General features: G+C 57.2%; 2 protein-coding genes across 5 annotated transcripts in view; one reads left to right on the plus strand and one right to left on the minus strand.

Moving 5' to 3' along the window:
* DENND2D (DENN domain containing 2D) lies at positions 1-12,820 on the minus strand. 2 transcript variants are annotated; one of them, XM_088067061.1, is made up of 12 exons: positions 12,121-12,820; positions 7,460-7,644; positions 6,920-7,032; positions 6,735-6,804; positions 5,606-5,683; positions 5,376-5,516; positions 3,309-3,457; positions 3,007-3,184; positions 2,466-2,507; positions 1,753-1,843; positions 1,081-1,320; positions 1-486 (listed from the first exon to the last, which is right to left on the minus strand). In XM_088067061.1, exons 1-12 carry the CDS (start codon positions 12,176-12,178, stop codon positions 425-427), a joined length of 1,407 nt encoding a protein of 468 aa, XP_087923187.1. In that variant the 5' UTR covers positions 12,179-12,820; the 3' UTR covers positions 1-424. The 2 variants fall into 2 exon arrangements, with proteins under 2 accessions (XP_087923187.1, XP_087923188.1); XM_088067062.1 differs by lacking the exon at positions 12,121-12,820 and adding an exon at positions 10,819-10,962.
* The window catches only part of MYBPH (myosin binding protein H), a 27,485-nt gene continuing 22,867 nt past the window's right edge, over positions 10,028-14,645 (plus strand). The window contains exon 1 of one of the 3 annotated variants that reach the window (XM_088067060.1): positions 10,028-10,223. Coding sequence is in view for 1 of the 3 variants with exons in the window: in XM_088067058.1 (XP_087923184.1) it covers positions 11,562-11,616 (55 nt within the window). In the remaining 2 variants the exon portion in view is untranslated. Of the gene's footprint in view, positions 10,224-11,058; positions 11,617-14,645 lie in introns of those variants that run through there. The other 2 variants (XM_088067059.1, XM_088067058.1) reach the window with 2 other exon arrangements.

Consider the following 14,645-nt stretch of genomic DNA (forward strand, 5'->3'; position numbering starts at 1 on the left):
TTGTGCAATGGGATGTTCCTTATTTACACACCCCTGGTTTGTTTTAATGAGAAGTAACGCTATTTCCTACTCATTCCTTTTTTTCCCCCTTCTAATAATCACTCTAAACCCCTGCTGTCCTGAGCCAGCTCTGGCTGCCCTCCCTCTGCGTGAGGTGCTGGGGGAACTGTGAAGGGCCAAGCACTGGGAGTCACAGTCTGTTCCTGGAGCAACCACGACTGGGAAAGAAATCCCAGCCTGGCACTAGTTCTGTGCAGAGTTTTCCAGTTCAGTGATGCCCTGAGGAAGAAAGGGTGGAACTGGTGCTCAGTGGGGCTGCCCAGGCAGTGCAGGAGGCCCAGCTGGGCAGGAACAGTGTCCAGTGTGGTGCTGCTGGCAGGGACGTGTCAGTCCCAGTCCTGCTCCTCTGCTCCCGGGCTGCACCTCAGGAGTCCCTTGGGTGCTTCTTCTGTTCGTGGTAATCTTTTATTTTCTGCTGGAAATACGCTGTGGAGGAGAAAACGTCATGGGAGAGTGCTGGTGTTTGGAATGGGGGATACAGAACAGCCTGAATCCTGGGAAGTGTTTATGTCCCAAACCAAGCTGGGTGATGGACACCCGGAGAGGACCCAGGGGAAATGTGGAAATGAAGTGTCCAAGGCAGGTTGGGCAGGGCTTGGAGCAGCCTGGGATAGTGGAAGGTGTCCCTGCCCATGGCAGGGGGTGAAATGAGATGCACTTTAAAGGTCCCTCCAACCCAATTTGCTGGAATCCTGGGATTCCACAAGTCCATGAAATGGGAGCGCTTGCAATGCCACCCATCCCTCTCATCCGAAACAGCCTTTATTGTGCTGGGTTAGCCAGAGGTTTTAACCCATGTGTTCACTCCTGTTCAGTTTTGTGTTTCCCACCAGCAAGGAAGGGAGAAAGCAGCAGACCCAGCAAAAAGCCAGAATGGTGATGTAGACTGGGGATACAATGGGAAAGCAGGGATAGTGCCATCCCTCATCCCTCCCCAGGACTGCCCTGAGGTCTCACATCAAAGGGCAGAGAAGCAGCCAGCAGGGTTCCACACAGCTCAGCCAGAAATGGGACCATTACCTTCCTGTGGGATCCTGCTCTTCTCTGCCTCCTCAATAAACAGGGAAAACATGTTGGTCTTCACAAACTTCTTCAGGAATCTGCGGCAGCTCTTGGAGGGAGTGGCCTTGCAGAAGGCTCGTTCCTGGAAGCTGCCGGAGCCGCTCCTGCCCCACTTGATGTGGGAGCTGTAGTGCCCGAGCAGCCGCACGAAGAAGTGCACGAAGGCTTCTGACACCAGGGCATTCAGCTGCTCCGAGGCTGGAAGGGGAACACGAGAGGGGGAGATGGGACCTCCGAACACAGCATGGGCTTGTTTTAACCTGCTCTGTCTTTGCACCCCAAGGAATTGCTTAGAGCCTCTGCCACTGACCAAAGATCCCACTGATCTTGCTGAGGGAGCCCTGGCTTTCCAGGGTATTGCTTTCCAGGGTGGCAGCATCTTAACGTTCCAATATTCTAATTCTAGTATTAGATAGATATTAGCAAATATTAGCAAAAGTCCATTTTGCCAGCAGAATTATCTGTTCCTGCTCTCGTGTTTCAGAGGGCAAAGGGAAAGCCAAGGGATTACCCCAGTAAATAGGGGGAGAAACATTCCAGACCAGGTGACTTCAGTAAAATCCCTTGGCTGAAGTCTCTAGCCTTGGGGAGGGCAGACTGGGGCTGTTTTACCATGCCAGACGTCCTTACTGTGCACGTTGTTGTTGTTGTTGTGCCTGTTCAGAGACGTCAGCATCTCGTTCTGCAGCTTCCCAGGCAGGATCTCCTCCTCATCTCCCACCTGGAAGGCAACGGGGCCGTGAAGCACCGGAGGGAATCCAGCTCGGGGGGCCACGTGCTGGGGCAGCCCATGAGTGGGGCTTTCAAAGCTCATTCATTAATCATCCTCACAGTGTCCTGCAGAGATGTGGGTGTGGGATGTGCAGTGCATGGACCCTGCTGTTGTAGCTCACAGGCCAGGTGCGGTGGCTGTAGACATCCTCACGTGGATGTTCCCCCTGGGAGGGTGCCACTGAAATAGCTATGCCCCAAAATCATACAACCACAAAATCCCAGATGGGTTTGGGTTAGAAGGGACCTTAAAGCTCATCCCATTCCACCTCCTGCCATGGGCAGGGACACCTTCTACTAGCCCAGGTTTCTCCAAGCCCTGTCCAGCCTGGCCTTGGACACTTCCACGGATCCAGGGGCAGCCGCAGCTTCTCTGGGCAGCCTGTGCCAGGGCCTCACCTCCCCCACAGGGAGGAATTCCTTCCCAATATCCCATCTAACCCTGCCCTCTGGCAGTTTGAAGCCATATAAAAATGTGGAAGCTGCCGGGTAGCTGACACCAAAGGAGAAAAGGCCCTTCCTGGGGTTATCCAGGCCACCCCCAGCCCCACACCCTCACAGGGAGGACCTACCGCCCGGATGATCTTCCCTTCACAGAGATCAACTATCAGAGCCTGAAAGAAAGCAGGGAGTGACCAGGTTTAGTCCTGCCAAGACATCTGGACTTCCTCCCACCCGTTTTGGGATGGGACTGGTGTCACCAGCCCACGAGGGTGACAGGAGAGGGATCAGCTCCTCTCTGCAGGAGGGACATGGGCAGGGGGACCAGGGCATTCCCCACAAGAACAACTTTTGCTGCAGGTTTGGTGGCTTGTCCCCACACAGCCTTCCTTTGCTTCAAGACTGGGATGACCCAAACAGCAGCTCCTGGAGCCACAGGGGCAGGCCAGCTCCCAGGGACGTGCGGAGGCATCGCCCCAGGTGCCAACAGGAGGGGACGTGGGGGACACCCTAATTTCCCTGGGTGGGAAAAGGGCACAGTCAGAGCCTCCGGCCCCAGGGCCAAGCCAGACCTGGGGACAAGGATTAACTGGTGGCTCAGTGCAGCTGCCCTCCCTGGGGACAAGGATTAACTGGTGGCTCAGTGCAGCTGCCCTCCCCACCATGAAATACCTCCTCCATTGGCTGCTCCAGGACCCGCTGCAGGTGCCGCATCTGGATGCCAACCATGAAGGGTGTGGGGCAGCACACGGTGTCCAGCAGGCACTCGGGGAGCACGGGGATGTAGGTGTGAGCCCAGGTGAAGGGGTACAGGAGAGCAGCCACGGCGTGAATGCACTGGGACAGGACACTGTGGGACAGGCAGCCAGCGGGAGTGTCACGGCGGGGAGGAGGACACATCCCACTCCAAGCTCTTGTGTGCCACTCCAGGGGCATTTTATGGGCATTTTTATAATAAAGAGATCAGGACTCACCTCAGCTCCTCAGCCAGGAAAATGAGCCGTCGCTCCAGGGTGGCAGAGGCGAAGATGTGCAAGATGAGGTGAGGGCTGAGTCGCTGGAGCAGAGCCTGGAACTCCACGTGCTCCAGGTGGGCATCCACAGGCCGTGTGAGCTCGATGAGCTGCCAAGGAAGAGCCACACAACCCCAGCTTAGGAGGGGCAGCACTCCTCCCATCCTGCCCTGGCTCACTGAGAAGGTGATTTGGAAGCAATTAATGCTTTCAATTAATGACCCAGCATTTGCAGCATCTTCACTGTGTCCATGTGCAAGGGACAAACCCCATCTCGTCCTGCTGGGAGATTCACCCTGCGCAGTGCTGGCAGCTCAGGGAAGCCATCAGTGATGTGCACTGTGGGGCTCTTTATTTGGGCACTGGATTTTTAACCCAAATGCTCCTTTTCTCCAGCTCCCACATCCCTGGCAGGGGGTGGCAGGGACATGTCCCATCTCAGTGTCTGACAGGTCACCCGTGAGCTGCCAGGAAAGAGAGGAGTGGGGTGGGCATGACTTCTACAAATGCCAAAAAACCTTCCTCTGAAGCCTCTCTGTCAGGGTAAGCCTGGCAATTCCTGGCTAAGATGTCCCAAAAGTGAGAGACTAACAGATATTTGCAAGTGGGCTGGATTTGCCCTCAAGTCTCCCAGTCCCGTCAGTCCCCGTGGCAGGCAGACATGGTGAGTACTGAAGGGTTAACAGGGTTGTTCATGACACAGTCCTGGCCCCTCTCCCCATCCTCCAGTAGGAAAATTCCCTTCTCCATCTGCCTTTCCACCAAAGCAGCATCTTCCCAGCATCAGGCTTGGCTGGGCTCCACAGCCCCTTTTCAGCACAAGTCCTGTCTCATCCCCAGCTCTCAGCCCAAGCAGAACCCAGGATTTATTTCCCCTCCTCTCCTGGTCTCAGTGATCTCCTTGCCTTGCTGCAGACCCTGCCTGGAGCCCCAGAGTGCAGCTCTTTCGAAGAACATCCTCATTCCTCCTTGCTCTGGCAGCCCCGGCCGTGCTTCCAACCATGGCCCTGGGACAGAACATTGAGCAACCTGCAAAGTCTTGCACAAGCTCCCTGATGAAATCACTCAAATCACCAGCTGCTGAACTGCCCTAGAGAGGAGGGATCCTGCTCTCAGGCCCTCCCTGGCAGGGCACAGTCAGCATTGAGGATATTTTGCCCAGTGCCAGAATGTATCTTCCCCATTTTTCCAGCTTGGCTTTGCCACAAGAGAAAGAAAAAGCGAATTACAAGGCTGTGCCCATGTGGGTCTGGGCTGTGTGTGGGCACGATGAGATCTTCTCATCCATGCCTGGATCAGATATTTTCTCCACAGGAAAAGACTGGGCTTGTCACACACCTGCAGCTGCCTGCCCGGCTAAACCAGGCAGGAATCGACTGGGAGCTGGGTACAGTGGTATGGAGAAGAGAATAATCATGGAATCATGGAATCAGCAGGGTTGAAAAAGCCCTCTAAGATCATCAACCCCACACTCACCACTAACCCCCATCCCCAAGTGCCCAAGCCACGTTCATGTGTTTTTTAAACACTTTTAGGGATGGTGATTCCACCGCTGTGCTGCACAGGCTGTGCCACCTTTTTTGGGAAGAAGCTTGCAGCCTGTGACAGCCCTGGCAGCACTGTGCTCCCCAGCCTGCTGGAGGAGGTGATGCTGGCTCAGGAGCAGCTCCCAGCCCCTGGCACAAGATCCCACTCTGGCATCAGGGCCAGGCATGTCCCAGCATGGAGAGGATGTGGAGAGGTTTTTGTGTGGCAGCTCCAGCTCCAGGCTGGGGGAGCTGCAGAGGATGCAAAGATGGGGCAGCATCCCCTGGGGATGGGCTCCATCCTCATCCTCACCGCTCTGTCCTGGATCAGGAGGGAGGTAACACCCACACTGCCAAGGGAAGAGGCCCCTGGCGCCTGCCCCTGCCTGCCCTGCTGCGGTGAGCACCCCTGGGTGCTGCACGTGTGGAGGATGCTCCCAGATGCAGCCTGGGCTCCTGATGTTGCAGCAGTCCAGGAGGTGCCCCCGAGTCCCCCACCAACCTCAGTGCCCGACTCGGGGATGAAGCTTTTGACTGTGACAGTTTTCCCTGGAGCTGGAAAGGGCGATTCCCGAAGGCCCTGCATGAAGGGGTAGATCACTGCCATGGAGATCTGGCGCCTCTTCTCCACCTCGTCCAGGATCTGGGTGAGAAAGGTGTGAGCCAGGAATCCCCAGCAGACAAAGGAGAATCTCCAGGGCCACCACTGGGCCAGAGCCACCACGTCCCTACCTTGGAGAAGAGCCCAAAGCAGCCCAGGCAGCTGATGATGCAGAAAACCTCAGGGAGCCGGACACCACGCCCAGATGGCTGGAAGAGTGTAGGAAAAGGATTTGAGCATCTCCCAGCCCCCTGCAACAGCTCCATACTCTCCAAAGGCATCCCCACTTGCTCCCCTCAAATTCCCAGTCACTCACTGGGGGATTTTCAAAGCTAGGACCAAGGCCAAGGATGCAGCTGATGTTGGAAAAGCAGAGGGAGCCCAGAGACAGTGATTTGAGTGTCTAAGCTGTTAATTATTTTGGTGCAAAGTCCTTTGCCATATTTCCAAACTCTCCTCCCACCCAGACATTCTCCAAGACATCCTGCCCCACCATCCTTGGGGTTAATCCTGCTACAACAGGGGCCATGGGAATGAGTCCTCTGGCTTTTTTTTTCCTTTCCAAGTGGACTGTCCTGGGTCTGTTTGCTTCCTGCACTTTCAACCCTCCAGACATTCAGCTCCCAGGATGGAGGGGTGGTGGATCCAGCAATTCCCCAGGCTGTGGCACAGGGATGTCCTCCTGGATTTATGTCCCTGAGCAGCCAGGGAAGGCCATTGCACCTCAGAGCCCCTGAGCTGGTCAAAGCCCTGAGCTGAGAAACAGCCATTGCTCAGGTGCAGTTTTTGGGGATGGGGCTGACAGCTCCCAGCTCTCTGGCACCTGGATGGCTGCACTGACATCCCCATCCTGACCCCAAGTGGGATTTGCAGCCATCCTGCCACTGCAGACAAGGGACAGGAGCCAGGGAAGCTGTGGAAGCCAGTGGGGAATTACAGAACTGTTCAGTTTGGAAAAGCCCTCCAAGATCTCAAAGGCCAAAAGTCAGCCCAGAGCCACCACATTCACCCCTAAACTCTGTCCCCAAGTGCCACATCCACAGGCTTTGTCAACACTCAGTTTTCTCCATCCAACACCCGAGCGATGCTTCAGCAAAGAGATTTAACAACCCCCTTCAGGATTTTAAACCCTCTGGCTGCTTCTCATCACTTTCACTTCTGAGGCACATCCCCAGGAGCTGAACTCTGGGCATGGCAGGGGTGATGTGTCCCCCTGTGAGGAGGGGTCACCCCTGCTGGGTGTGGGTGAGGAGGGCTCACCAGCAGCCGCCTGCAGTAGCCGATCTTCCTGCTGCCATCCACGTTTGTCAGGACAAAAGAAAAGGTTTCACTGCAAGGAGAGAAAACGGGGCTGGAATGGACTGGGCTGAGCTGAGCTGGTCCTTCCAGCTCTCACGAGTCCATCAGGGTGAGGACCCCAGCCCAGACCCTCCGTGGGGCAGTACCTGCTGAACTCAGTGACAGGGACCCAGTTGTTGCCATCAGGGAAGCAGAAGAGGGGGATGGCTTGGAGGAGACGTTCCTCCTCCTCCTTCTGGCCCTTCAGCAAGTTCTCACGCTGGAAGGAAGCGATGCCAAGAGTCAGGGAGATGGAGAGTTCCCATTGTCACCAGGGATGGGGTGGGATTGGTGAAATGGGGTCTGTCTCAAAGCCACCCCCAGCTCTGAATGATGCACAAGCACCTCCCAAAAATCCAAACTTTGACTTTCACCCCATGGACAGTGAGGCAAAGCAGAAAGACCCTCTGAAAACTGGGATTTCTTCCTGTGCCACTCCCTGAGGTGTGATTTCCCCACTGTGGTCTCCCTTTTTGGGACAGGAGGCCAGGGACAAACTCCTGGGAGTTTGCTCCTGGGGTTTGGGGCTGTGACTCAAGGCCATGGGGCACTTTTCTCCTTTTACAGCTTTAATGATGGGGAAGGAACAACATCCCTTTCTCTTCTAAATGTGGAATTCATTTTATCAGAAACACAGGACTAAGTACCTTTGGGAACTGGTAGGTTATCTTGGGTTCATAGTGTCCATCTGGCATCTTCTTCAGCGACACCACCACCAGGTACTCGAAGAAGAACTGTCCAGCAGAGTAGAAGAGCGAGCTCCGCTCTCCCAGCTTCCCCTGTGGTACCTGGGGGGGGGCGTTTTCTGCAGCAGAGGCCCCATCTTTTCCTTCTGAAACCAAAAAGATAAAAAGAAAAATCAGATCAGAGTGCAATGGGGGGTGTGAGGTGACCTGAGGGCAAGGGAGGAGCTGCAGAGTTACGTGTGAAATGGCTGAAGTGGCTGGAGGGAACCAGGTCCTGGTGCTCAGGAATTTTGGTCCCCAAAAATGAACAGCAGGGGACATGAAAAGGAAAGAGAAATGCCTTTTATGAGTCTTTTAGGGAAAATCTTAAGACAGCCCCAGCCTTCCTTTGCCCCAGCCCAGTGAGGGCAGAAGGATGCCCAGAGCAAAGCAGGCACATGGAATGAAGGAGAGCAGATGGACTCTGCATTAAACATCTGCATGGAGGTGTGGGAATGTGTTTATAGCAGTTAATTTTATTCCCTTAGGGGAAGTAAACAGCGAAAAAACAGCCAAGATCTTGTTTGAGCACCTCCTAAAGCTCCAGTCAGACGAATCCCAACCTCTCCCTGCCGAATGTCCTGGGAACTGCTGATTGCAAATGAGCTACTCAAGGGTTTTCCCTAAACCACAGCTCCCAAAGCAAAGCAGTTCCTGGAGATTACATCCCAGTTCTTGTTGGGCTGGTTGGGGAGCCAAGCTGGGAAGCATCAGCTGTCACACCCTGAACAGCCAGGAACAGGAGGGGAAATAGCCCCATCCAGCATCTCCACGGGCCCTGGAATGGCCACAGCGGGACAGTGAGATCCAAGGGCTGGAAAGGAGTTAAATGCCAGACAGAGATTGCAGCCAGGCCATGCCACAGCTCTCCCCTCTCCCAGACACCACTTGTGCCTGCCTTTATACCCTTGTTCTTGTCACATCTTGTCCCAGCTCTGATTATGGTGGGGAGCTGGAGCAGAACAGTTGAGCTGTTCTTTTAGGAATAGCAAGGAGAGGATGTATGTGGCTGGATGAGATTACTGCCTCTTGCAATTTGTGCCCAGATCCCAGAGTTTATCCCTGGGCTCTTCTGGTTGTGCCACAGCTGGGTTAGGGCAAGGCATGGCTGTGATCAGCTACTCCCATTATCCTTCTCCTTGTGTGGCATCCTCCTCCAAAAACAGTGCTGGTGGACACGCTGCCTACATGTTCCTCCAGCTCCAGAGCTACCACCAGTCTAAAAACACCTCTCCAGCCTTTGTTCCAGGTCACTGGGAGCTGATGGGAGCAGAAGGCTCATAGGAAGAGGTGACACTCGTGGTCCCATCACAGGATGTTCCTTCCCAGGGGCCAGGAATGCCTTTCCCAGCTCGGGGTGGGGAGATGCTCAAAGAAACCCCTCTGTGCACCCTGGGGCTGCCCCACCTCCACATGCAAAGTTTTCCTCTTTGGCAAGGCGAAATTTATCCCCAAGAGGTCTCTTTGCAGCAGGTGAAGGACAAGAGCTGGCTGAGGATACCTCTGGTTTATCCTCATTGGGGATCATCCTGGACCTGCCCAGTGGGGTGCTCCAGGCCAGGGAAAAGGTTGACAAGATGTGCATTGCTTCTTCTGCTCTTCTTGGGATGCTCCAGCAGTGGCTTTGATCTAGTCCCACCTCAGACCCAGGCAGGAGGCTGTTGTTGTTGTTGTTCCCCAGGGAACAAGGCTGGGCCACGGGAGGGCTGCTGGTGTCCCCCATCCACACTGGGCACTGGCAGCGGTTGTTTTCCCATGACCAGGGCAAGATGAAAGTGCAGTTAAATCCTGCCCATCCAGTTCCACTCTGCATTTCCGAGAACACCAGGTGTGCCTTCCAGCAAGGACTGGATTTGCATTTTGTCCATGGGGTTTGCAAGCAAACAAGCCAAACCTGCTGCTCTGGAGAGCCCGGTCACAGCAGGCTGCAGCTCTGCCTCCTGCAGCGTGCATCAGTGACGGGTCTGGCTGCAAAGAGCCCAAACCCCTCCAAGACCACAATTCCCCATCCCTGGGCTGGGAGATGAGCTCCAGGGATGGATGGGGTGAACGGTCAGGCAGGCTCAGTGTGGGGTCAGAGATGCCAGCGCTGCCCCAGAGCAGAGGGGCTCACAGTGCCTCGTCCCCCGGGAACACAAACCTGGGTGACAAGAGCCAGAGACTCTGCCTGGCTCAGGAAGATCCGGGGAGCACCCCCAGCCCCCCAGCAGTGGGAACATTCCCTGCGAGGAGGGGAAGGAGGCGGTGGCCAGGGGGCTCTCGGAGCTCCTGGATGGAAAGCGGCTGCAGATGATGTGGATCTTCCATCCACCCTCCCATCCACCGGGCACGGAGAGGGCAAAGGCTGCTGCGGCCTTTTCTTATCTCCGAGGGCTGTGCTCAGCCCCTCTGCCTGTGGCACAACCGCTTTCCCTCCTCCCGGAAAACTCCCGAGCTCGGTGTGCCGGAGTTTCCCGGCCTGGTCTGCGGGGAAGCTCAGCTTCCCGAGCTGCCCACCTGCCCCAGAGGAGGGGAAATGTCTTTGGCTTTATCGCACCTCTTCTGCTGAGCTGGGAACATGGAGCTCACAGAGCCAGCACAAAACAGACGGGGAAGGGAGCGCAGAAAGCCTCTTAAGCAATAAACTGCTCCAGGCAGCTTTGTTCTGGCAGCCAGAAAACCCTGCCGATTCGGTACCTCGGAAAAGGTAACAAATCCCAAAGGACCGATTTCTGCACCTCCTTCTGAAGGCTCTGCAACTCCCAACTGTCTTGGGGGTCTCCCTCGGGGGTCCCGCCATGGATTATCCCCACGGGTGTCCCAGAGCCGGCTTGCCATTGTTCAGTGGGGATGTGGGGAGAGAGGGGATCTGTGGGGTGAGCTCAGGGATCTGTGGGGTGAGCTCAGGGATCTGTGGGGTGAGCTCAGGGATCGGTGGGGTGAGCTCAGGGATCGGTGGGGTGAGCTCAGGGATCTGTGGGGTGAGCTCAGGGATCTCTGGGGTGAGCTCAGGGATCGGTGGGGTGAGCTCAGGTGGGACGGGGTGGGCTCAGGGAGGTGGGGTGCAGCTCTCGGGATAGACCGAACCCCCGGGAACGGAGCAGGAGATGCGGTGAGTCCCGAGCTGGGCTCCGCGGGGCGGAGGGCGAACGGGCAGGGCTGGAGGGACCGAGCGGCTGCAGCTGCCGGGGAACGTCCCCGCTCCAGCTCCCGCAGCCGCGGCACCGGAGCTGGACCCGACACCGACACCGGCACCGACACCGGCACCGGCACCGGCACCCCGGAGCCCTCCCGGCCCTCACCTCTGCGGCCGGCACGCCGCAGGCTCCGTCGCAAGAAGCTGCTGATGGAAGCCATGGTGGTCCCGGCGCGGTCCCGGTGCGGTCCCGGTGCGGTCCCGGCACGGTCCCGGCGCGGTCCCGGTGCGGTCCCGGCACGGTCCCGGCGCGGTCCCGGTGCGGTCCCTGTGGGGTCCCGGCACGGTCCCGGCGCGGTCCCGGTGCGGTCCCGGTGCGGGCCCGGTGCGGTCCCGGCACGGTCCCGGGGCGGTCCCGGTGCGGTCCCGGTGAGGTCCCGGCACGGTCCCGGTGCGGTCCCGGTGCGGTCCCGGTGCGGTCCCGGTGCGGTCCCGGCGCGGTCCCGGCGCGGTCCCGGTGCGGTCCCGGTGCGGCCCAGACCGGCCCGGGGGAGGGCTCGGCTTCCGCCCGCCGCGCTTTCGCTTTCCCGAGGGAGGAGGGACGGCACGGGGTGGGGAGGAGGAGGAGCGGGGACAGGGCAACACCTGGCAGCGCCGGACACCTCCGGGGAGGGGGGACATTGAGGCACGGGGTAACCCGAGAAACCGGGAAAAACGGGCACGGGGGACCCGCGGGCATCGGGAATGAGGGGAGCAGGGAGCCGAGGATGACAGGAGGAACCGGGGATGTGAGATCCGGGAGTACAGGACACGGGGGTAAGGGAAGAACTGGGAATGGGAATGGGCGCACTGGGGAGGAGGAGTCGGGAGCACCAGGCACGGTCCTCACCAGTCCTGGGAGGAACCTGAATGCGGGGGGAGCATCGGGAATGGGGGAGACCTGGCTGCAGAAGAGCAGGAGCAGGTACGGGGGTATCGGGACCTGAGACCCAGCGGGCACGCTGGTCGTTTAGGCAGCGGGAATGGGGGAGCTGGGAACACCCCGAGTTATGAGGATGCCAGAAGGAACCGGGCCGGGGACATCCAGGAGGATCGGGCATGGTGACACCCAGATCACCGGACACAGAGGGGGCTGAGCATCCCCTCTAACGGGGCTGGGCATCCTGGTGGGGCCGGCCTAGGCTGGGGTACAGCTGCGACTGGGCACAGCGTGGGAATCGGGACGAGGACACTTGGAACAAGGCTTGCCCTACATCACAGGGGACAGAACTCATTCACCAATGCTGTATGTTACATTCCCCAGTGCTCCAGCATTGCTCAAACCCTGCTCCAGCCTCCCGGCCTCCCCCAGTCCCTTTTCTCTCCGGGACCCAGCAGCGCAGGGAGCGGAGCCCAGCGCAGCCTCTGCAGGGTCGGAGGTGACGCTGACCCGTCCCCTCCAGGGTACAGAGGTTTTGGTGTCTGTCACCTGCAGTGTCGCAGGGAGCCAGCCCATCACCCGCTCCGGTGACTCCACCGTACTTCATTCCCGTGCCGTGGGCTGGGAATGCGCTCGTCCTGATCCATCGGGCTGTGCTTTACCTCGGGCTGGCGTTTCCCTACCGGTCAGAGATTTATCCTCCCTCGCAGAGATCCCGAGACATGCTTGGTCGGAGGCCGGTTACCATCTGCCTTCCCGGCAGGAGAGAGGAGCCGTGTCCTGCTGGAGCGATCCGGGGTTTTCCTGTCTCGGGCACTGCCGGGGCACGGCTCGGATTTACCGGGTGGTTTCACTGCACACACCAACAGGGAAAGTCCCTTAAAAACCAAGGGTATCTTTAAAAGAAAAATCCCCCTTTCCCGTTCTCAGCCTGTCTGCCAATATTTCCTCTGCTGTTTTTGAGTAGTGCTTATGCAGTAACTAAGATCCATTCCAAGCCAAACAATTCTGTGATCCGAAAATTGAAGTAATGAATATCTTCTGTGATCCTAATTAAACACACAGAGGGACCTTGGGCTCAGTTATTGGACTCCAGGTGTGATGAGCTGTGCACAGTTCCCAGCCCCGGTGCCAGTGTGGGGCCGTTTGTGGCTGTAGAACAGGTTCCCTACACCAAACGTCCTCATGTTTTTTATTTTGCAACATCTCCCATCCCTCTCCCTTTCCCGAGTGTGGGCTGGAGCTCGAGGATGGGTTTGCAGCCTCTAGGAACGGCCTTTGCCAGCTTGCAGAGGTGGTGGATGCTTCCAAAATTCATCCCCAGCAGGACACGTGCCTCTGATTCAATCAGGATGCTGCCTTCTCACAGGGGCTATCAGGGAATTGCTGCTCCACGAGTCATTTTCTGGCTTATATTGAGTGGGTGGGAAAGCATTTCTCCTTCCCGGAGGAGAGAACAGCGTGTTTGTTTGTGCACAGGGCTTGTTCCCAGGACAAATTTCCTCTTGGCACCAAGGGAAAAGAAAAAGGGGTTTTCCCCTCGATTTTGGAGAAATACGCTTGCTTCCTGGAAATTTGCGCCACCTTAGGAAAACAGCTGCTGCTTTCAGCCAGACGAAAACCCCCGAAATTCTTTGATTTTATACCCATAAACACATTTTTTTCCCTTGCTTTCTCCCTTTAAGGCAGGTCTCTTACTGCCATCCCGCCTCGATAACGCCGGGATTCCTCTCGGGCAGTTTCTGTGCGGGAGTGGGAGCTCCGTGTTCCAGCACAAAACCTCCCGCTCCCGAGGAAACACTGTCCCTTTGTGCCTGCACAGCCCAGCAGCAAACCTTGCGTTGCTGAGAGAGGTTGAACTTTTGAATATTGCCACTGAAAGCTCCTTTCTGCGGGAATCCGGCCGCTCATGGGGACAACAACCGGGCATTGTGGGACCCTGGGGGCCGCTGCGGCCACCGCGCTGCCCCCGCTCCGCTGCTCTGTGGCCGCTGCCAAAGTCATTTCGCTTCCCTGAGCAACCCCAGGGACTTTTGTGTTTGGGTATTTTCCCCTCCTTGAAGTCCCGACGCTGCTGAATAGGGACTGGAATTCGGCTTTCTGCAGGCTCGGTGCGCTCAGACTGCGCTGAGAGCGGTCCCCGCATGGCTCTGGGACCGGGCTGGGACCCTGCTTCTTCTTCTTCCCTCCTCCTCCTCCTCCTCCTCCTCCTCCTCCTCCTCCTCCTCCTCCTCCTCATCCTCCTCCTCCTCCTCCTCCTCCTCCTCCTCCACCCAGGCTGGGATCGGGGTTTGGAGACGGAGGATGGAGTGCAGTCACCTCGGGAGGCCACCGAGGGCAGCCCCAGGACGGTGGGGAGCTCAATGCCCTCTTTTCCAGCCTTTCCCATGTCAGGGAGTTTCTCCCACTGGATGGCGGCATTAGAGCGAAGAAATCTCTCCGGGAGAGGGGATCTCCACCGGGGAGATTTTTTGCCCTGGTTTTCTGGCTCCCAGGGGTTTGTGCTCGGGCTGGGGATGTGTGGGTTCAGCACACTCGTGCTTGCACCATTCCTGCCACTGATCTCTGTCCTGTTCCGTGCTCCATGGTCCCTCCCAGCACCCCAAAATGGAGCCATGGAACATCCTCTGCTGAGCTCTTTCCCTGTGGGTGCTGAGGGACCTGCTGGGGACTCAGCTGGGACACCCTGAGCCATAACCAGGAGCAAAGCAGACCCAGACTGGGCAAGGAAAAGAAGTGTCAGCCCTCATGGTACACCAAAATCACAGCTTCTTGGCAAGGCACATCTCTTCTCGGCCCAAAGCCCTCCATGTTCCAATTGCTGGGCTTCAGAGGGCTCCATGTCAAAGTTACACACTCAAAAATGGCCCATTTTTGCATGGAAAAAGATTTGGGCTTTTGGTTGTAGCGGAGGATCCAAAGCTCCCAAGCACTGGAAAGCAAATCCATCCTGGCCACTTTTTCTTGCAACTCATGGTTTTAACTCCAGATATTTCAATCCACCTTTGGGATTTCATGGCTGTGGTGTTGGGCAGAGGGGCACGAGCGGTGCTGGGTGGGGAGGGAAGGTTCAT

Source organism: Pseudopodoces humilis, chromosome 26 (genome assembly GCF_049639895.1).
Source record: "Pseudopodoces humilis isolate 2021_Gansu_Grassland_sample_001 chromosome 26, ASM4963989v1, whole genome shotgun sequence".
NCBI lineage: Eukaryota > Metazoa > Chordata > Aves > Passeriformes > Paridae > Pseudopodoces > Pseudopodoces humilis.

Excerpts from the sequence above, each read along its gene's own strand:
- DENND2D (XM_088067061.1), bottom strand. The coding sequence starts at position 12,178 with ATGAAGTACGGTGGAGTCACCGGAGCGGGTGATGGGCTGGCTCCCTGC. Across the intron at positions 6,805-6,919 it reads CCTGTCACTGAGTTCAGCAG|TGAAACCTTTTCTTTTGTCC; the intron begins GTACTGCCCCAC and ends CTCTCCTTGCAG. Across the intron at positions 3,458-5,375 it reads TCCCCGAGTCGGGCACTGAG|CTCATCGAGCTCACACGGCC; the intron begins GTTGGTGGGGGA and ends CTTCCTTGGCAG.